The sequence below is a fragment of the Cavia porcellus genome, unplaced genomic scaffold (genome assembly GCF_034190915.1).
Source record: "Cavia porcellus strain 051 isolate PalLab524CR breed Dunkin Hartley unplaced genomic scaffold, mCavPor4.1 scaffold_26, whole genome shotgun sequence".
Classification (NCBI taxonomy): Eukaryota; Metazoa; Chordata; class Mammalia; order Rodentia; family Caviidae; genus Cavia; species Cavia porcellus.
In genome coordinates, this window is record NW_026947509.1 from 17,179,856 (window position 1) to 17,203,188 (window position 23,333).

The window sequence follows — 23,333 nt, forward strand, 5'->3', positions numbered from 1 at the left end:
TTCTCATCCTCTGCACTGACTCCCTGGAGCCTAGCCCATTCTGACTGCCTGTTATTTCTGTATCATTTAGCTACCAATGATAGCAAATGCAAAGTCCAGAGTTCGATCCCCTATACAAAAAAAAAAAAAAAAAAAAAAATGTTCTTGGATATTTAAGCATCACTTGAAAGCTAAATTTCCCACTTAATGTTCTACTGTATATTTTGGTTTTATTGGCTTTTTCTGTTAGCTGTTTCTGTCTTCTGCAGGTAGTTTTTAACCTTTGTAGAGCTTACTCTTGAAATGGAATTTTTAGAAGACCTGAAAATCAATCCTTAAGTTTTTAAATGAGGACTTTCATGAAAATGTTTTCTTTATTGACTCCTAAGCAGAATTATTTTCTTTTAATTTTTTAAAATTTTATTTAAAAAAAAATAAATCCCAACCAAACAAAATAGAATAAAGCCAATCAAAACAAAGCAGTGACTGGTACACAACTTCAAAACAAGTCAACAATAACTCAACAATGGTTACTGTAATGTATCTTGCCATTTTCAACAATAGTTGTCCATACCATCAGACACAGCAGAATAAAACAAAACAAAACAATAAAATCAATCAAAACATAACTTTAAAAAAAAACAATAAATTGGAACAAAACACAACAGTAATACTGCATATTGTTACCTTTAAAATAGTTGCTCAGGTTAACAGACACAGTAAAGTGAATACAACACTGGATTTCAAAAACAAGACAGGAGGAAATCCCTCACAGTTGCCACAGTGCACAGGGGCTAGCGTCCAAGCAGATGCCCAGACCACCAGCCCCAGGCCTGAGAGTCAACCAAATAATGCAAGCAGTGAGCTGTTGTCTTTCCATCAGGTGTTATCATCTCACCCTGAGTCCCCGAATCAGTTGGGGTGGGGGCTATGCTCTTCCTGTTTTTCAGCTCACGTACTAGCTGTCTCAAGGGAAGGCCTGGTTTCAGTTCTGGCTGGGGCTCTTTCCCATAGGCATGGTGGAGCCTGCTTCAGGCAAAGGTGTGGTTTCTCTTCTGGTTGAGGCTCTTTTCAGATCCCCATGGTTGCATCTGCTTCAAGGGAAGGCCAAATTGTTTATTTTTAACTTAAAAATCTACAAAAAAAAGTTTTGATTTTTTTTTTTCCTTCACTTTGGAACTTGGAAAAGGTTTTGATAAACTGAGTTGTAAAATGATTCATACAAAGTAGCCAACATTATTTCCACCCTCAAATTTACCTGTCAGATAGAAAGAATGGAAGTTTGTACAAACTAACACTGTTCAGAATTTTATGAAATTTCATTTTATGAAAAAGACTTTTTGATTTTCTTCCTTTCTTCCTTCCTTTAAACCACTGGAGATTGAACCCAGAGCCTTTGCACTGAGCAACATTTCCAGCCATTTTTATTTCTTATTTTGAGGCAAGATCTTGCTGAGTTGTCCAGGCGGGGCTCAAATTTATAATTCTGCCTCAGTTTTCCAGAATAGTGGGATAATAGACTTGGGCCCCTACACCTAAGACTGACATCTTTGCTCAGACTCAGCCATCAGGCTTTATTATCAACAATTTACAGAGTAATCCCCAGGCCACGCACATTCACATGTGTTTATTTTTGTTTTGTTTTGTTTAGAGATGCTGAGGATAGGTCCTAGGGCCATGGATGTATTAGGCAAGTACTCTACCACTAAGATACATCCCTATTCCCCCAGATACTTTTCATTCCAATTATTTTTAGATTTGGTCCTTGCTGTTCCACTCAGTTATATCTAAAGCATTGGGGCTGTAAAAAGCCAAAATTAGAAATGCTGTTCTTGTTTCAGTTATAATAAATATTCTATATAGTATTACATAAGTATGTTATATTATGTTGTAATATAATAAATATTCTATATAAATATTGTATGACTAGAAAGAGAAAAAATGGTTTTCTTACTAATATTACATTTGATCTCAAACTTAGGAATACATCTAATAGGTCTTATATCCATCAGAACTCATTTTTTTACTAGCCAGAGAAAGATTTATTTGGAAATAACCTACAGTAAAAGAGTTTTTGTATTTAATTCAAGAAACTTTTTGTTCCATAAGATGGTGTCTTGGTTGATTATAGTTTTTTGCGCACTGTGATGCCTGTGGGCCCCCTTTGCTCGCAGCTGTGTGTCTAGGGGAGAACCTAGGGTGGCCTAGTAAACCCTCGCACCCTGCAGAACTTTGTCTTTATTTGTGGTTTGCTTTCCCTGGCAACCTCAAGGATTATACTTGTGTAAGCAAAAAGATTATGAGCAAAAATGTCTGTTTTATCACTGAAGATTTGATGTGCTTGTGTAATACTTTATATAAAACTCTACTTTGTGTTGCCTTTGCTGAAGAGTTTTCATTTTACTGTAGATCTTGAAAATATTTGAAAAGAGATCAAGAATACTACCTTAATGAACATGTTCTGCCTTCTCTCACCGATTGTTTTTTTCTTGTTCTGCTTTCTTTAGAAAGCTGAAAGGTCAGAACTGGTCATGATTTATTGTAACTGGGAGAGAATGGAGAAGCAGGAGCACAAATCATATACTTTTCTTCTTTCTTTTCCTTTATCATAAAAGAGGGGACATATCAATTTTAACCTGAGAAAACATGGTTATTTAAAAATTAGTATTTTTATTAAGGAAGCTTAGCAGCCATAATCCACTGCACTCTTCCTGTTGACCATGCATGGATGGTCCAAGAAGGTACTTTAAGTATAGGCAACTCTCAGTTTACTGAAACTGTACTATGTATCCCTGGCAGAAAATCTACTTTGCAGCAATAGTCAAAGCCCTAGAAAGTATCCTTGTCTGGTACAAATTTTTGTGCTTTTTGTTGTTTTTGTAGAACTTCTAATCTAGAAAAAATTGCCTTTACTCTGGAATCGTTTCTTTTCCCAAAGCGCATCAAAATATGATTTCTTGGATGGCTTGTTTCATAAATACCATTCACTTCTACACTTGTCTTTTCACTGCCTCTCTAATAGCTTTGAATTTGGAGACATAAATCAGCATGTCATCGAAAATCAGAATAAGGATTCATATTGTACATATTTGTTTATATATTTTATTATACCAATGAAAACAGTCATTGCCCATTCAACATGCATAAAATATCAAGCTGGTGATGTGGCTCAGTGGTGGTGATTTGCCTCACCTGTGCAAGGGCTGAGTTTAGTCCCTAGTACTGAACTGCAGTCAGTCAGTCAGTCAATTAATATAATTAGCATAATTTCTGAGGGATAATGAGGTCCAGGAATAGGCTTTACGGTTCTATGGGTTCCTTTGATACTTATATTAATTTTATTTTTGAGACAGTGATAACATGTGTCTAGTGCTTTTTTTTCTTTTTTTTAATCAGTACCGGGGATTGAACTCATGACTGCCTGCTTGCAAGGTAGGTGCTTATGCCGCTGAGCTAAATCCCCAGCCCCTGGGTCTAGTGCTTTTTACGAAGTTTGTCCTCAGTATAAAAATATGCAAGTGATAAGCCAATAAGACAACTAAGTTTCAAAATGGGCAAGGATTTTGAATAAAATGTTTCTCCAGAGCAGATCCACAGTGACCAATAAGCACACAGAAGGGATCTTCAACATATAGTCAGTAGGAAAATGTGCGTTGAACCCACATACTTGGCCAGTGGAGGCAGAGAAATCTGAATGCTCCTGCATTGCTGCTGGGAATGGAACACCTGTGAACCCTGTGTGAAACAGTGTGGTGCTTCTTTAATCAGCTAAACATAAAATCAGCCTATGAAAAAGACCACATATGGTATGATTGATTTATAGGAAATGTCCAGAATAGGTGACTCCATAGAGACAGAAAATAGATTAGTGGTTAGAATGGTTTCCCACAGCTAAGTAAGAGTGCGGAAGAATGGGGAAGACACTGCTAGTGGGCCTTTCAAGGTAAGAGAACTGAGAACAATGTTGGATTTCAAAGACAAAACAGAAGTAAATGCCGCGTATTTGCTATATTGCATAGTTATCCTAAAAATAGATGCTCAGACTGCTGGCTTTAGACCTACAAAGTCGGTCAAACAATACAAGCATGAAGTTGTTTTTTAACTTCAGTTGCTATCAACTTAGCCTGTGTTCCTCCAAATTAGCCAGTTGCTGGGGGTAGGGGGTGGGAGTGGGGTCTTTTCCAGCCCATGTACTGGCTGGCTCATTGGAAGGCCATTTGACTTTGTGTTTCATCTTCCGGGCTCCATATGGCTGCTGCTAGCTCACAGGAAGGATTCATCTTGTTATTTCTACGCTGGATATTGAAACCAGAGCCTTCACACTGAGCTACTTCCCTAGGGTTTGTTTTGTTTTGTTTTTTTTTTGGCAGGGAGAGGGGGAGTTGTTTTTTGTCTTGTTTTTTTACTTTAAGAAATCTCAGTTAGTTGCACAGTTACCCAGACTGACTATCAAACTTGTGATCCTCCTGCTTCAGCCTCCAATAGTGCTGGATTATAGGCATGTACAGTCACACCTGGATCCTTTTTTGTTTTTTATCAGATATTGCCAAGTTACGGTTTTTTGAAAGATTACTAGGTGGACATCCTCCACTGTCGTAAGGAAAATATCATACAAAGGAAATTCAGATCTGAGTGCCTTTGTGGTCAGAAAATCTTCAGAATTGATGATTTTTATTATGCAAGTGTAAACAATACATCCAAATCTTATTACACTGTTAGGAGTTTGTTCTTCCTCTTGTGCATTACTTCCTTTCTGACTTTTTTTGAGCGGGGGTAGGCTAGAGATAGAACCCACGTTCTTGCCACTTCTAGGCATGCACTGTGCCACTGAGCTATACCCCTAGGCCAGTTTATTACCTCTGAACTACATTTACATACCCATTCCAGTTATATTTCTATATCCTCTATCCTCTAGCTCTAACTTTAAACAGAATTTTGAATTAAAGTTCTGAGACTCGGTATAGATGAAGTCATTTACTCCATTTATTATGTCTGTTATTCCAGTTTTTACAGAATGGACACAATTTCACTTGAGCACCTCAGATTACTCCAGTTATTTTAGAGGTTTACCTTAAAGCTTTCAGGAGTGTCTTATCAGTAAAAAATTTTCTTAATTTCAATGAATGATTTTAATTCTGAGTGGTATCAGTTTTATTCTGTCGTTTCATAGATTCTCGTTTTGCCTTTGTCATTGACATGAATTACCCTTCATGCTTTTTTGTAGTTAAAAAAAAAAACCTAAAAAGATGTGAGGTGAATCTTAAAATTGTTATTGAGATTCCTCTTTTTGTTTTTTTTTTTCCCATTCCCATCCCGTCTTTTCAAACCCCTTCCCCTCGCTGTTCACAAAACTCCTTTTTCATTTTATCCTTCTTTTTTTGTTATTGTATTTTCTTAGAATTTTTAGGCTTAAATCTTTTAATTTGGCCAAACTCACTGTATAGTCCCAACTGGCTTCAAACTCACAGTGATCCTCCTGCTTCGTCCTGCTGAGGCTAGGTAGGATTACAGGCATGTGCTGGCACACCCAGCCTGGGAATTCTTTTAAAGAGAGCGGTTCTCCTGAGACATACAATCATGGTTCCATTAACCCAGAAGGTTGAAATTCATATTAATGCTTTCCCTTGCCTGAGAATTAGTATAAAAAGTGGTCCAGAAGCATTTGTGAAGAAATGATCAGCCTATGGAAGGTTCCCACAGATAAAGACTAGACACTAGTTCATAGCCCAACACCAAGAATAATCCAGTGTCTTACCTGGTGTGGTGAAGCACACCTATATGATCTCAGCACTTAGAAGGGTGAGGTAGGAGGATCACTGTGAGTTTGAGGCCAGCTAAGCCAGATAGTGAGACCTGGTCTCAAAGAAAGAAAACAAACAAACAAAAAAAAAAACCACGAAGACTAGGAAATGAAGAAATCCACTATCAGCAAGAGTTGACAGAAACAACAGATTTAGATTTCTATTAATTTGGAAAAATGAATACTCTTAAGTTAGATATGAAGAGTTTGGAATATAAAGGGATATTTTGTATTAAAAAATTAAAGACACTGTAAAAATTAAAGCACTGTAGGATCTGGAGTTTTAGTAGTGGTAGACTGTGCTTAGCATACATCAATCATTAGCACAAAAATTTTTTAAAAAGAAGTACTGTGTATCACTTTTAGAACTCAAGATACAGAAGTAAACAGTGGACAAATAAGTAGAAAATTATATTCACAGCTGATGAATATAGCTAACTGGAAAAGACTGTATTCCTGAAATAAGATTTTTAATTCAAATCTCAGACTTCAGTACAAAATACAAAGCAAATCATGTAAAAGATGTTAAGTATAATCAGCAAGTAAGAAAATCCAGTGTACATCTAACCGGAGTTACAGGTGGCGTGAGTGGCGTGAAGGGGGAAGATATTATTTAAGGAGATAGTCGCTGATCATTTTCAGAATTGAGGAAATACTCAAACTTGGAAATTATAGAAAGTCCTAAGCAGGGGCTGGGGATTTAGCTCAGCGGCATAAGTGCCTGCCTTGCAAGCAGGCAATCGTGAGTTCGATCCCTGGTACCGATAAAAAGGAAAAAAAAAAAAAAAAAAGAAAGTCCTAAGCAGGGTACATACAAATAAATACTTAGAATGTGTGGCAAGAAATATCTGTGGTGTGTTGAAGTTGAAGCATAGGCTTCTATAATTATGTTCCAATCCAGAGACCATTTTACAAGGGTGTTCTGCACTTAGCTTTATCTGTTCCTCCTAGTTATCTTGTTTCATCTTACAGTAAAGAAACTGAAGATTGTAGATTTGACCTAATTGGCTCAGGTGTCACACCTGGCCAGCCAAGCAACCTGCATTGGAACTCAGGAAGGAAGGACTCCAAACCTGGTTTCCCTTCATAATACACCGTCTGCCCTTTCTATAGTCTTTGATTCTTGGTTCAGAATGCAGCTTCTGGTACCTGTGAATAATGGAGACTTATATTCTTGAAAATGGCAATAAACTACTAAGTTTCTAACATTTTTAATTGAGGTTAATACCATTTGGCTGTTTTTCTTGATGGTTTCTTTATTTTTTAAAATAAATTCTGTCATCTTTTGAAGTCTATATGAAGATTCCATTGTTGACGTATGTTTCTATATACTTTACAGTAGTTAATAGCAGAGAGAAAGAAACAGTCTCCTTTGTTGGCAAAGACTTAATTCATGAGGACCTGCAACAGAAGTTTTAGATATATTTCTCTTTCAAAACAGATTCATAACACATTCTGTTAACCCTAAGTTTGCTCTTCTGTTCTAAGCTCCTCTGCTCTGCGGCCTAGCCTTGGAACCAGCCGACTGTGGACTGAAACCTCTATAAACTGTGAGCGAAAACAAACCTTTCCTTCTTTAATTTGTGGTGTTGTGTGAGTCCCAGCAACAAAGAAAGCAAGACAGCTTCACCTGCTAAGAGTTGTGATTTACTTTACTCTTCACCTTAATAAAAAGATGAAGTACAACTTGACTTGAGTCACTGTGTTTCTTCTGCCTTTGCCTGCTGCAGTCTTGTTAGCCACTGTTACTGGCAACTCACAGAGGAGCTGATATCTGGAGGTGCCAGATGGGTGAGCAACAAACTGTCATGTTTTAGCTCTGCATCATTTCATTATCATTTTTATCACTTATTGCTTTTCTTCGGCACTCATAATCTGAAGTCCAACTATTCAGTGCTGTGCTCACACCATTTACATTTTTTTTTTTTTGTCTTTTTGAGACAGGGTCTCGCTATGCAGTTCAGGCTAGCTGTGGGCTCACTTTGTAACCCAGGCAGTCTCAAACTCCTCCTGCCTCAGCCTCCCAAGTACTGGGATTACAGGTGTGAGCTACCACACCCGGCTCACCATTTACATTTTTCCCCTGTGTTTTTTCTACTCTTGAAAAATGTCACTCTGTCTTGGAATAGGGTGTGTACGTAGCAGAGAATGAATGCAACATCTCAGAGCGGGGTGACATGGTGTTCATATGTCCTGACCTCTCTCTGCTGTATCAGTGTTCTCTGCTGGTGATTTGGACCAGAGTTGAGGATGAACAAGGCAACAGACTAAGTGTGCCTGGAGCTGACACTCATGTGTCCTGCCAGAGAACGCAGAGACAGACACCTGGCTGGTGCTCTTCATGCCAGTCAGCATGGTGAGCAGCTAGGGATTGTGGATTCCATCTGTTTCCTGGGCAGAGGGCATGCAGGACTAGAAATAGATGTCAACAGGAGGTGACTGATTTAATACCTCATAAATACCAATGCTTTCATGAATATTTGATGTCTCCTGTGTGGTGTCCTGAATATTCGGTGGCTTTTTGTTATTTTATTCCCTCTGATCTATGTTTTGCACTTGTAGTGCTATTTACTTTTACTAAGCTAATTTCACGTGGTTTGCTTCTGAGTTTGTATTTCTTCCTTATTTTTCTTATATTCTATAGTTGAACTTAATGTTCTTAAATATTCACACATTACTCTTCACAAGTAAGTCATGTCTGAAGAACTTGCCTGTCCTTTCTCTCAGTCTTCTTTGTGGCAAAGATTTTTAGGGAGATAGAAGATTAGGACAGGATTTGTAGATACAGTGGTACCTCAGTCCTCATTGTGAATTGGTTCCAGGAGGCACAATGAGTACCAACAACCAAGAGTATCAAACAGACTGTTCTGACTGGCAAACGGGTGGTGAGTCACCAGGTAATGGACAGGGACAGTTCTAGTTTTTGCAAGTTGCACACAAATTATGTGTACTAAGACAAAATTTTTACTTTGTAATGCATCAAGTATCAAATTCAATGAGTTTCAAAGCAGTTGAGTACTGAAGTATGACTGAATATCTTAAAGTTCATGTATTAGGAGATAAATTTTTTAGTAGCTAGTTTTAGAGTATTATATGGACTCGTAAGTGCAGTTGTTCTTCACATGCCTGTCCTTTCCCGCTGTATTTGGTAAATACTGTCTTGTTCCTAGTGGGTAGTTACAGCTGAACACGTTGCCATTTTGCTAACTCTTAAAGCAGCACCCATTCTCCCAGTGTCAAAGTTCAGTCTCTAGTAACACTGGCCAGATGTGTGCTTTTGTTTACAAAGAGCACTAGGTAAAACAACTACCTGCGTTGTGTAATCATTTCGGAGCCAGTATTCTCTGGATTCAGGCCAGGAACATCAAGTTTCCCCTTGAGAGGGCAACGTTATATCATCATTTTTCAAGATAAGGAAAGGTGGACAATAAGAGTGGAAGGGGAAAAAGTGGAAGGGGAAGGTGAGTTTGCCTGCAGCAATATTTTGGTGTTTTTGTTTCTTTTTGATACTGGGGTCAAACTCATGACCTCGTGCTTGACAGGCAGGCTTTTATGCCACTAAGCTAAACACCTGGCCCTTTTGTCTTTTTGAGACAAGATCACGCTATGGAGTTCAGGCTGACCTTGAACTGTGTAGACCAGGCTGAACTCTCACTGATCCTCCTGCCTCAGCCTCCTGAGTGCTGAGATTACAGGCATGTGCCACCACCTTTGGCTTAACATATTGTAAAGTAGTTGGTCAGCCATTGCAACTCACATATTCAGTAAACTAGAAAGTGGTATTTGTTATAGACTTAAAGCAGTAAAAAGTCAAAGGCAAAGAATTTGTAAAGGAAGTTAGAACCATCAAATGTTAAAGTTAGGAAGACTCTTGCATCCCAGGAAATCAGAGCTGTTCATGTTTTCTGATTCTCTAATTCATGGATTTAAGAACTTAGTCTTATGTCTAAGGGAAATCCTAAATTGCTTTAGGAATAGGATGAAATTTGAAATTGACATCAGTAAAAAGATGGCATTTTAAGATTAATATGTCACTAAATGATGCAAAACCATGAAAGATTAGTAATATTTGTGAGATCAAATAGGTTAAAAAGAGACAGTATCACTTTTTTTGAATTTCTGATATACATTTGAATATAAACACATACATAAATCAGGATTTTAAGATTTTTTTAATTTTAAAGAGAATAAAACTGAACAAAATAAAATAGAATTAAGCCAATCAAAACAAACCAGTGTAAGTGACACAGGACTTCAAAACAATAGGAAATCAACAATGGTTCCCATAATGCCTCTTGTTGTCTTCAAAATAGCTGCCTGTACCTTCAGACATAGTAAAAATCAAACAAAACAACAGAATAGGACCAATAAAACCAAATCAATGAATGCAGTACAGGACTTCAAAACAAGATACTAGTAAATCCATAATACCATAATACATCTTGTTATCTTTGAAATAGCTACCCATGCCATTGGATATAATAAAATCAAACAAAATGGAATAAACCCAGCCCAACAAAACAATGAAAATGATTCAGGACCTCAAGACAAGGTAATAGGGAATTAACAATGGCCAGCACCCTTAGAAGGAGATTCCCCAATAGATGCTACATTGTATATTGTTATCTTTTGAATAGATGATCAGACTACTAGCTTGAGACCTGCAAAGTTCAGTGAAACACTAAACACTACAAGCATTAAGTTGTATTTGATCTCAATAGCTATCATCAGAGCCTGTGTTCTTCCAGATCAGCTTATCACTTAAGGTGGGGGGCACAGCTGGCTCTTGTTTTTCAGCCTACACGCTGGAAGGGGCTGGTATCTGGCTCTTCCCGCAATAGCCTGTACATGGCGATGACTTGCAGGGAGGGCTTGCTTCTTGGTGACTTCTTGTTCTCTTCCCCCGCAGCTGGCATCTGACTGTCTCCCCAGTGGCCTGTGCATGGTGCCAGTTGACAGGGAGGGCTTGCTTCTTAGGTTTTTAAGATGTTTGTTTTTGTGTATTGGGGATGAAACTAACTCAGCACCCACATTTGTTAAGCATAAACTGTATCGCTGACCTACAGCCCCAGCCCATTTTAATTTTTAATGAAATAAATCAGAGGTAAGGATTTTAGAAACTGCACTCACTCGTCCACAGGAAGAAGTGGTAAAAAGAATGGCAGCTGTGCGAAAAAAGTACAACTGAAGATGGGTTTTGAGACTAAGAAATCTCTCTGCAGTACAATGGAAAATTTGGGGTTCTGACTGAGTCTTTGTATTCTTGTTGTAGAAGGTTAGAATAAAAGACTGCTTTTAGTTGTTAGCTTGTTATTTATACCGTGAAATTTCTTGAGGACAGTGTATAATGAAGTAGGATGGATACTATGGATTTTTAGTGGAACTAACTTGACAGTGGGCAGTAGCTCTGCCGTCTTTCTTTCATAGTTGCCACGTCATGAATCACTCCAATTTCCCACACTGACTATTTTATCCCTCTTGGATTTTGAGACAGGGTCTTACTGTGTAGTCTGGGCTGGGCTAAAACTCTCTATGTAGCCCAGGCTGGCCTCAAACTTGCCATCCTCTATGTCAGCTTCCCAAGTGCTGGTATTGTGGACATGTGCCAGTGTGCCTGACCTGCAGGCTATGCAGGGTCTGCTCCCAACTTACTTTCCACTCCTCTCCACCAGTGTATGCATCTGCTCTGCATCTGCTTCTGTTAACTGTTTCACACCAGTTGTTTTTGTTATTGTTGTTAGGCTTTAAATCAGAATTTGATCTTTGTATGGGTAGTTTTTTGGATTATGTACTAGATAATATAAATGAAAACTTGTGGGGAAAAATTGAGTATTCATTGCTATCTCTCTTTTCTTTGTTTCTTGCCTTTTCTCTCTCTCTCTCTCCCCCTCCCCCCTGCCTCTCTCTCTCTCTCTCTCTCTCTCTCTCTCTCTCTCTTCCCCCCTCCCCCCTGCCTCTCTCTCTCTTTCTCTCTCTCATCTCACTGTATAGTTCATCCTGGCCTTGAATTCACTATGTAGTCCAACAGTCCTCCTGAGTGCCAGATTTACAGGCAGATTAGGGCAGATCATTTTAATTATACATGAGATGATTTTCTTGGTCTTGAGCTGCTGCGAGGGCCTATTTGCAGGTTGCCTTCATTACCTAGGGAGTAGCCCTTTTAGGTCCCACCTGATAGCCTCTGGCATCTATCTTCTTGGCAGGCCCTGAACTCTGATTTTTCCTCCAGCCCTGTGAGTTGCTGAAAGCTCACCCAGCCTCCAAAATGAAACTTGTTGCCAGCTTTTATAGTAGTTACCAGAAGAAGAGTTTGTCTAAAATGCACAAGTCTTCCTCCCAAAAGTAGAACTTCCTTACTGTTGATTTTTATGTAGATTTAATATGAATGTATACATATTTTAGCAAGTATATTTACATATGATTAGGAATAAACATACAGTGAGCATGATCAGTGTCATTACTCAATAGGAGTATAACCATCAAGTCTGGAGACTTGCACTTGATTTCCTCTCCACCTATGATGTTGGTGTTGGTGTGACTAGATTAGTAGACATTATTCAGTGTGGGGCCAGATGTCGTGGTGCATACCTGTATTCTTAGCACTCAGTAGGCTGAGGCAGGAAAATCACTGTGAGTTCAAAGTCAGCCTAGCTACATAGCAAGACCATGTCTCAACAAAGAAAAAAAATTTTTTTCAAAACAAAATGTATAGTTTTATATGTGTATTTACTGATGTAGGTAGATTGCTTTATAACACTAGTAGTATAGTGAAATACAAGTTTAAAAACTGGTAAGATGGGGCTGATATATAGCTGAGTATTAGAATGTGTGCTTAAAATGTACAAGGCCCTGGGTTTGATTGCTAGCACAGGAGAAAAGTTATAAGATAAACAGGCGCAGTGGCACACTTCTGTAGGCCCAGCTACTTGGGAGGCTGAAGCAAGAAGATTACTTGACTCCAGGAGTTCAAGGCCAGCTGGACAACATTGACTCTTATCTCAAAAAACAAAACAAAAACCCCCCCAAAAACTAGTAAGCTGGTTTCCATGAAGGATATACAGTAGGTACAGAGTAGTCAACATGATTTTTGTTTTAAAGTAGATCATTATAGTGTGAAACAAAATGTATTTTCTTTTTTATTTCCTTTTTATCGGTACCAGGGATCGAACTCATGACTGCCTGCTTACAAGGCAGGCGCTTATGCCACTGAGCTAAATCCCCAGCCCCACAAAGTGTATTTTCAAGTCTTAGATTCTGGTGGTTGCTGCTTAACCATATGACAGCATGGGCATGGTGGCTTGGGTCTGTAACTTCAGCCTGAGCCAGGAGGAGTGTGAGGACAGCCTGGGCACCCTAGTGAGACTGTCTCAGAATGAAATAAGGGACTCAGCATGTAGGGACTCAAGTCTTTTCCTAGTGCATGGGAGGCCCTGGATTCAGTTCCCTGCACTGGGAGGGGAAAAAAAAAGAATAATAAAAAATGACTACAGTGTATTTTATCACAAAGGCATTTAAATCCAAATAAACACAGTTTGGGTGGCTTAGGGAAATGAGTTCTCTTAAACTGACTGTAATTCTTTCTATGTATGTGTAATTCGCTCTGAAACTTAAAATGATTCTGTAGCTACTGATAACTTCATATACTATGATTTGTTCAATCTTTATTTTCAAGTGAGAAATAGAAACTGTAAGTTTCTGGGAACATTTTGAAGCATAAATTCAGTCATCTTGAAATAGGCAAAATTTGAAACTAATGATGTTTGTAATTTGAAAAAACTGTTCGACAACATTGCCAAGATTTTGTTTCTGAATGCCTAGAGATTTCCTTTAATGAAACGGAGCTTTCCAGCTGTCATTTCCACCTCCGCCTAGATTTTTTTCCTTGCTTTTTGAGACAGGGATCCCCATATAGTCCAGGCTGGCCTCCTCAAACTTGCTGCAGTGCTGGGCCTGGCTTCTATGGATTTTTAACTCACGCTTTATGGAGGATGAACTGCCTTGAATGAAGGCCCTGATGAAAGAGAAGGCTGAGGAAGACAAAACAAATCACACCTTCATTCCATTTATCCATCTCACGGTTTTTAGGGTAGTTTCAGTTAATTGCAGATTTTTGAGAGTGTTTTCTCTGCATAAATAAAAACAGTGGGTGTTTTCTTTTTTAGAATTACTGTCTTTACATTTTTCTTTTTAATATATTTTCTCATTATGTCCTACCTGACTACCTTACTTTTTTTTTTTTTTTTTTGTACTGGGAGTCAAACTGAGGACACTTATGCTGCTGAGCTAAATACCCAGCCCACAACATAATTTTTTCTCTGTTACTTTTTCTTATTTTAAGAAGTATAGAAGGCCTGGTGGCACCTGTAACTATAGGACTCTGGGCACAGGCAAGGGGATTGCAATTTTTGAACCGAACCTAGGCAATTTATTAATGAGATCTATCTCAAAATAAAAACTATAATACCTCCAGTACCAGGAAGAAATAAAAATTCCTTATTATAAAATTGAGGTTTTTATTTTTACTAAAGAAATACTAAACAATCTGATATTCTTTTGTTTGCATGCTGGGGATGGAATCCAGGACCTCACAAGTCAGGCAAATGTGCTGCTGCTGAGCCACACCCCACCCCTGTTTTACTTTTGTAATGTACTGTAGAAATCCAAGTAATTAGAAAGATTCCTGAAAGGCTGTCTTACTGGATACAATTACTGTTGAACTTTTATAGTGCCAAGTATGTTTGAAATGTAAGGAAATAACAAACAGTTTCAGCATAATCCTTGGGTTCATATTTTGAAAATAGGAAATAAGTGTATACAAATTAATTTTAAAGGCATATAGCATCTGTTTCCTTCAGTATGCATTTACATGGTTGAATTATTTCCACAGCCAGAAAATGCCTGTAGGATAACATACAAGCAAGAACGATTTTGGTATGGAGTGACTTTGGCTACTGTGACCCTGTCAAGGCAGTGCCACAGGGAACAGAGTGTTCCAATAGAAATATAATGTGAGCCTTCCGTTCAATTTTGGGAGTGGGGAGGCTTTTAAAAAGGTCTCACTATGTAGCCTAGGCTAACTCAAACTCTTAATCCTCCTGCTGTGTTGGGATTGCAGGTATGTGCCACATTTAAAAATGCTTTTTAAAAGGGGAAATTTAACATTGATTGATTGATTGATTGACTGTAGTGCTAGAGTTTGAACCCAAGACCTCACATACACTAAGCATACTACCACTGAGTTTTGTCTAGTCCCATAAAATCAATGTTAATAATAGTTGTTCAAGTCATTATATCAAACATATTTTGTAGTCAATGTTTAAACAAGAAGTTTTTTTAGGTTGGCAGAGTTTCACTGTGTAGATCATGTTGGCTTTGAACTTACTATATTCCAGGCTGGCTTCAAATTTAGGGTTGTTATCCTCCTGCCTCAGTCTCCTGAGTCCTGGTAGTACAAATGTGGGCCACCATGCCTGGCCTCTAAAACACAAAAAGCTTTTTGAGACAGGGTGTTGCTATGTTGCCTACATGGATCTTCAACTTGTGAGCTCAAGTGATTTCCTGCCTCAGTTTGGCAGTCAAAGTTGTCAGCCATGGAACTCTCTAAATCAGGGGTTGTATTTTAGCTATTTTTAAGGTAAGAGGAATCTTAAATGTTACACTGAAATGATGAGAGTGACATTTTAAGTTTACACCAGAGCTTCATATATTCTGTATTATTTTCAGAAAGTAGTTTGCATTTGGAACCGGCTGTGGTCCTAAGTTGCTGTAATGAACCCTTATTAGTGGAATATAAAATATATCTAGGAGACCTTTATCAGCTTTTTTTTTTTAATCAGTACCAGGGATCAAACTCACGACAGCACGCTTGCAAGGCAGGCGCTTGTGCTGCTGAGCTAAATCCCCAGCCCCAGCATTTTTTAAATATATGAAATAATATTAAATGGGAAAGAGGACTGACACAACAGGGTACTACATGTGTTAAGTTTTAGGAAACCTTTGTTTTACTTTCATATGTGCATATATTTTGTGTGCACAGAATCTTGATAAAAAATGAATTAATTTCTTGCTTTCTTTCTTTTTGGTACCAGGGATTGAACTCATGACCTCACACTTTACCAGGCAAGCCCTTAAACCACTGAGCTAAATCCCTGGCCGAAGATGAATTTCTTAGGTCATAAAATCTTTTGAAAAGTACTCTTTCGGGCATGCTTTTGATTCTAGTACACAGAATCTTGTCTGTAGGTCTCTATGTGTAAAGGAGGATACAGCATTAATGAAAGAAAACTAGATTTACCCATGAGAGGTAGGTGTTATTAGAACAAAATCTAGTGAGTAAGGTGGTCACATAGATGTGAAATAGCTCTAATGATCGTAATAGAGTAACATAAACATGGTGACTTTCTCAATTCTGAATTTACTAGGAGCAGATAAATTTGAACTCGGGGTTAATAGTTTGGCCACTGCATCCCTCTAAATTTTGGTTTGACTATAAATCACCAACTTTAAATCTGTGTGTCAGCATTGAGTCTTACGAATTTTGATTTCTCTCAAAAATCTTAGTAGCACCCAATGTTTATAACTTCCATTAAAAATATGAAAAATGTTGAGCATGGTGGTACATGCCTATAATCCCAGCACTGAGGAGGCTGACACAGGAGGATTTCTGTGAGTCCAGCCTGAACTACATAGTGAGACACTTTCAAAAACAAACCAAAAAAAGAAGAAAAATGAAGTCACATTCTATGTAGGGTTGAGATCATGCTTTGGAAAGATTTTGATAGATTTATTTTTCTTAAATTATTTACTGCTTTCCTTGAATTTTGTGGGTTTTCATGTGTTGTATAAGCCTTGGTGGAATATGTTTGGTTGAAGTTCTTTATCTGTACAGAGTCAACATGACTGGTTTTACACAGTGTACATATTTGGAATGCTATTTTGCTAGAAGAGTCTGGAAACTTGGGCAGCACTGGCTATCATGCTTTTAAAAGGCAAAATGTGCTACAGTCAGTGTTGTAGCAGTGATTACATTTTCTTTTGTGCCACAGTTTCTTTTGTGAAAATTGCTCTAGATGTAAGGACTCTTACAGAAGAAATATACTACTTAGGACAGATACTTGAATACTGTCCCAACTGTATTAACAAATCTCATGTTCCGTGCATATTTGTAGCTAGTTACATAAGTTAACTGGGCTCTTCTCCTGTGATTTTCAATTGCTCAAGTACTTTTTATGCAATGAGATGCAGCCATATTAGAAGATCAAATTATTAAAATGCTATTAGTATAGCACCAGGAGTGTGGGGGTAGTTAATGAGGATGAAGAAGAAGCAAAAACACCATTCTATTTAACACTGCTTCCAAAAGCAGAAAGGTTCTACTAATTTGAAATCCCATTGGTTAAGTTAAGGTATTCAATTAAAAGATTAGGGAGGTAGACTGAAGCCAGATACTAGGCAGTCAGTCCCTTTCCCTCTCAGAGGAAGGAGCCAGGGTGCCAGTGGGAATCCAAGTGTCTGGCTTTGTCCTTTTTAGAAGAAAACAGTAGAAAATTGAATTCTGACCCCTTGATGCATCTAGCCAGGACTAAACATTGTGAGGAATAAAATGTATGACTGGGTTATAAGTGTTAAAATAGCTTAAATCTAATGCCATTTAAGCAAAAATAGGTAGTTCAGAGTAATATTTGGGAAGAACTGTATTGCTGATAGGTGCTGTAGAGGGGTACGTTATGTACTGATGACTCTTTAGAGTAAAGTCAGGAAAGGCAAATTGATAAGTGAAATTTGAGTCAGGCAATAGTGTACTGGTAGGTATCTTGCAAAATAAAGTACAACCAGAAGTCAAAATGATGGTGCATTCACACGTTGAGAATCAGTGTTAAGTAGTTTATGAAATTTCCCTTTCTAGCCAGCTATGGTGGTCTACACCTGCAATCCCAACTACTCAAGAGGCTGAATGAGGCAAGAAAATCACAAGTTCAAGGCCAATTTGTGTGACTTAGCAAGACCCTGTCTCAAAACAATATTAAAAAGATCTGGGGATGTAGCTCAGTGGTACGGTGCTTGTCTGGCATTGCTTGTCTCCATTGAGCCTAGCACCACAGAAAGTACTGTTTGAGAGTTAAACTAATCTTGTTCTCACAGAAGAATCAGAGTCTGAAATATCATTAGGCCCCAAGGAATGAATGCATATTTTACTTGAAATAACTACTTCTGTTAAATACCCTTCCCAATACCACTAACAAAAGTTCTCCACGCCAAGTAGTAAGCTGCATAAGAAATGGTCTAAGGTGTGGCTCCAGTACCTTGCAGAGGAAGAGAAGCTTGGTCTTCTGCTGTAGGGTGGATGCTTGGCCGAGGCATACCCAGCTGGAAAGTCAGTTTCTCTCTGTCTCTCTCTCCATTATTTGTAGAGCATAATGATCAAGAAGGTAATCTCAGGATCATAACTGGTCCAAACTGCGTTTCTAAACTTACCACCTGAATCACTTGATGCCAGGTGAGGCTTGGTTCCCTCATCAGTATAGTTGGACTGAAATTAATTATCTGGTAGGGTAGTTGTGAGAATTAAATAGAGGTATTAGTCTAAATAGTTTAATGTAGGGCCAGATTGTGCTTCAGACCCTCTAGTAGTACAGAAATACAAGCAGTTATGTAGTTTTTAAAAGTCTGACAATGTCCTTTGAGTAGATTGAGAATTTTCCAACTCTGCATTTAATAAATTAGAGTTTAGTAAGTAAAAGATAAAAAGAGATTATACTATACAGTACTGTGTTATATAAATATATACTACCTGACTTTTCCCTCACATGCTTTTCTATAGAGAATTTTTAAAATAATCTACTTCTGAATGTTTTCATTTACAAATATTCCTGCTGATTAGCCAAAGTATTTTTACAACTGACAAGTCAGCAGTTCCAACCTGATGCACATCAATATCACTTGGAGAACTTTAAAAACTGTGTCAGTGTGTATATAATCCCTAGAGATTCTTAATTAGTGAGTCTAGAATAGGATTTGGTAGTTCTAAGAAGCTGCCAGAATTGAGAACCCTTATACTGAAGCAAGGTGAAATTGAGGTGGGGCCGCCAGAGGACAAAGGTGAGTAGGAATGAATCTTATCCATCTTCTTCTCCTCTTCAGTGAAGTAACACAAGAGCAGCAATTAGAATCCCCAGAGATTAGAAAATGAAGTGGTTTATTTTTCCTTTTTTGTCATTGTAGACATGGAAGGACCTCAATGAAATTTTAAATGGTTCAACAAAGCATGCGCTAATGGATGACAGCGATCCTCCTACTTATAACCTGCAGATAGAATCACAAGATGGGTGTCATCCTGGTGACAGTGCAGAAAGGAGACTGACACATTTGCCTTCTGCATCAGATGAAAATGAAAATCAGCTTGACAGAGATGGGCTGGAGCTTCTGACTAGCAGTGGTAGTGCCATGGGGAAAACTGAGGTGTTGGAGCAAGACAGTCTCAACAATAATGAAACCTGCATGCCCAGCTGTGAGGTGACTGCAAGTGAGAGCTCGGAAAGTGCTCTGTCTAAAGACCCCAAAGATGGGCAGGACTTCTTGGGAAAGGACAAAAAAATACCTGGAAAAAGAAGTACAAGAAGCAAAAAGGGCACTGTTAAGAAGATACCACCAGGTACTTTAAAATATATATATATATTGCTTATAGTATTTTTTAATTAAAAATAAACCTCCTTCCCACCCCATTCTGTGTGCACTGTCTTGCATCTTGCTTTTCTTGTCACTGTGTTCTGAAGCTGGCACAACACATAGTAGCACACATGGATGAAGCCAAGTGGTCCTGCACGCATGTGATGTCTGCAGTGTTCCTTTGTGTAGGTGTGCTGGAACTTAACTACTTCCGCATGGCTCTTCCTGGTCATTTACTGTAATAAGCAGGTCAGAAACAGACATTCTTAGTTACTGTTTTCACATTGTGCAGTTTAAGTATATGTAGTGTTCTTGCTTTTTTAAAAAGTTTATTTTTTTCAAATCTGTTTTACTTCAAAGAGAAAAAAAAAACAATTTCATAACACATCAATCAGGGGGCAACAATGGCACATACATTGTGAATTGTCATCCCCAAATCATTCACTCAGAGTACAAGACATCTACCTTCAATTGTCTGAGCAACAGCAGCACAAATCTGTCTTTTCAGCAAACTCAGAGATCAGTAGTATAACTATCTTAACTATTTTTATTACACATATATATGTACACACATATACATACGTTGTTTCTTTCAGCTTCTCACACTAGTGAGTGTACTTCCTTTATAAATTATATTTTCTGTCAAACTAGTGTTAAAATTTTCTTTCTGCCACTTTTGTGACTTTGATCATCAACTTATGAATTTCAGTAATATTAAGACCTCTTTATAGGTCTTTTCATCTCATTGTGTAGGTAAATAATGTACATGAACATATGTATCTTCTGCTAATGTTGAATGAGATATCTGATTTTAATGATCTGTTTCTTTGGTTGTAAAATAAGTCAGAATATTTCTTACTTGGTTTATTGGGCAGTTAATGCTTTTTTCTTTCTTTGAGAGAGGATCTTGCTATGTAGTTCAGGCTGCCTTTAGTTCACTATGTAGCCCAGGCTGGCCGTGAACTCTCAGCAATCCTGCCTTGGCCTCCTGACTGCTGGGATTACAGATGTGCACCACCAGACCTAGCTTAAAGTTATTTTTACAAGAAATGTGAAAGCATTTTCTTAAAAGATCTGAGGATAAACAGATAATTTATGTATAAATTGATGTATTCTGTAACTATCATTCAAGGGCTAATTGACTATGCCTCTTTAATTTGATTATATGATGACTTGAAGAACTTATATCTAGTTACAACTTGTGTGGGTTAGTCATAACTTCAAGATTTTATGAGTCCTTTTATTTCTTCCTTTGATAGCTTCAGTGCGATTTCTCTTGATGCTATTATATAATTTATTTAGTACTTATTACTCAATGAAAAGATAAGTAAGTGTAGAGTTACTGTTACTTGAAATACGATTTATAAAACTTAGGGAAAGTTTTATACACCTTTACTTTTTTTTGGTCTTTTTGAGAGAGGATCTCATTTGGTGTCAGGAATGGAACTCAGGAACTTGTGCTTGCCAGGCAGGTGCTATATTGCTAAGCCATATCCCTGGCCTCTTTTTAAATGTTTCATATGTATTGTATATATGACTGAATTGAAGAGAGTAAGAAAACTGAATCAGAAGTTATAAACCCTAATTTTAAACCTTTCTGATTGCAGATCACTTGATGCGATTGGATGCTTTGTACTTCAGTGCCTTCACCTGTAGTGTTTATTTACATAAATCTAGAAAGTTTCTTTCTAAACTTAAATACGATTTCTAACATAGTCCCTACTCCATTAAACTTTGATGAATCCCAGTACATACATCTTCTATAAAGGTGTTTATATTTAAGGGTACATTTTTGTGTTTGAAAGTTTTGTTGTTAAATGATTCTGTTATCAGGTAGCTTGTTCTAAAAAGCGGCTCACCAACTAAACATGATTGGGTTTGAGGCTGCCTGCCTATCCTTTTGGAGTTGGAGTCTAGGTTCCTCTTGTCTTGAATAAAGAATTGAACCAAATGGACAAAAAGCAGTGACAAAGCTTATTCAGGAAAGTAAAAGTGAAGAGTGGGAGAGGAGCTGGCTTGGTGGAGTGACCTTGGGCTGAGGAAGGAAGAGCAAAGATAAAAATATGTACTGATTCTTGGACACACAGTGTAGGTGTAGAAAATTACCAAAACCCCTGGCTCCACGTGGCTTTCTTTCTTTTAGATTGTTTTAAGTTGCAAGGAAACCAGGGATAACTTCTACATAGCAGTCTGGAAAGATGGTGCTGCCATCCCTGCCTCTGTCTGCTGTGTGCTATGGAAAACCTGCGAGTTCTCAGAAGCCCCATGCAGGGTGTTGGGAACTGTTCTGCGCATGTGTCCTGGATCTTGTAATTAACTGGTCATACCTACTTCCCCAGCCAGTTTTTGCCACACCTTAATCACCTATCTCAGTATGTTTACATAGGAGAAATAATTTTAACCTGAAGGGAAGGATCTCTCCTGGGATAAAATCATTTCCTTATATCTCTGGGAAGGACTTGAAATAGAAACCTTTAGATGGCCTGGGAGCTTTCCTCATGGTTTACTTGCTAGGACCCCATCCTGGATTGTTGGTTAAACCTGTGTGCTCTTAGTATACATCCAGTCACCAAATCCAGTGATTTCCTGGTATCACCCTGAGAGATCTATTTCTTTGCACATCCACTGCCCTAGCACATCCACATTCAGTTTCAAACCAGAAATAGGGGTTTTGTGGATCACTGTCTTTCATGTTCTTAATGACTTGGGTTTTTTTTTTGTAAGATCATAAATATTAAAACATAAGTTATCTTAACCCAAATGTCCTATAGATGAAAGGGACAGAATTGAGGGGAGAAACTAAGTAAAATTGTTATAAAAAGTGATAATTAAATTGAACAGAGGTGCAGACTCTGGAGCCAGAAGCCTGAGATTAAATATAAGATCCTAATTATATTTAATGTTACATAATGTCTGCTCTTCTAGAGAATGGAGGGATAGTAAAGATTTTACCTTTGTTAGTAGGTGTTCTTACAACTTTATTTGAAATGTAAATTAAATTTATTCACTCTTATTCAGATATTTTTGTTGTGTATGAGTTTTTTTATTTGTTTTATTTTGGTGTGTTTTCTTGATACTAGGGATTGAACTCAAAGCCTTAGCATTGAACTGTGTCCTTGGACATTTTTGTTTTTATTTTGAGACAAGGCCTTGGTATAAGTTACTAAATTGCCCAGAGTGGGCTCAAATTTGCAATCCTCCTGCCTCTTCTTCCTTGAGTGCTGGGATTATATATGTATACTACTACACCCAGTTCTGTAATTATTTTGTATGTATCCAAAAGGTAGTACTGGGGAAAAAAGGCCTTTTTTTCCTTTCATTTTTTTCTGTAGGTTTTGTTTTGTTTTGTTTTGTTTTGTTTTGAGACAGAATCTCTCTGTGTAGTTGAACCTGGCCTCAAACTGGCTGTGATCCTCAACTTTGGGGAGCCTCCCAAGTACTGGGATTAAAGGTGTGTGCCACCACACCTGGCACAGTTAATAGTTCTAAGAGACATTTTAGTACCATATGGTTTTTCTGGAACATTTTTATAGACCTGCTCAAATTTGAAGTTGGCCCCTCAGAAGCCCAGTTTTCATATTATGGGCTAAAAAGTTTTCAGCGCAATGAAAGAGACAGTAATATAAAGTAAAAAGTAGCCTTTATTCCAAGGACGCAGAGAGAAGTCCATGACCACTGGCGGCCTGGCTTTCTCTGCCGGAACATGGAGCATGGAATATATATACACCTTCTGACCTGGGTGGCACCTAGGGCGGGCATTGACAACTCCCGACTCCCGAGGAGCTGACTGCAATTCTCTGTGCGCACAAACAGGAAGGGGAGTTGTAATTAAGGCTGAGGAAGAAGCAGGAAGCAGGAAGTAGGCATTCCTGCTTTGGCCTTCGCCACG

At 38.1% G+C, this 23,333-nt stretch overlaps 1 protein-coding gene across 1 annotated transcript in view; it reads left to right on the forward strand.

Annotated features, from left to right (window-relative positions):
• Cnst (consortin, connexin sorting protein) overlaps positions 1–23,333 on the forward strand; it is an 84,433-nt gene that overhangs the window by 7,944 nt on the left and 53,156 nt on the right. Inside the window, exon 2 of the mRNA XM_005005605.4 lies at positions 19,001–19,430. Within this exon, the coding sequence (XP_005005662.3) occupies positions 19,052–19,430 (379 nt within the window). The 5' untranslated portion in view covers positions 19,001–19,051. The remainder of the gene's footprint in view (positions 1–19,000; positions 19,431–23,333) is intronic.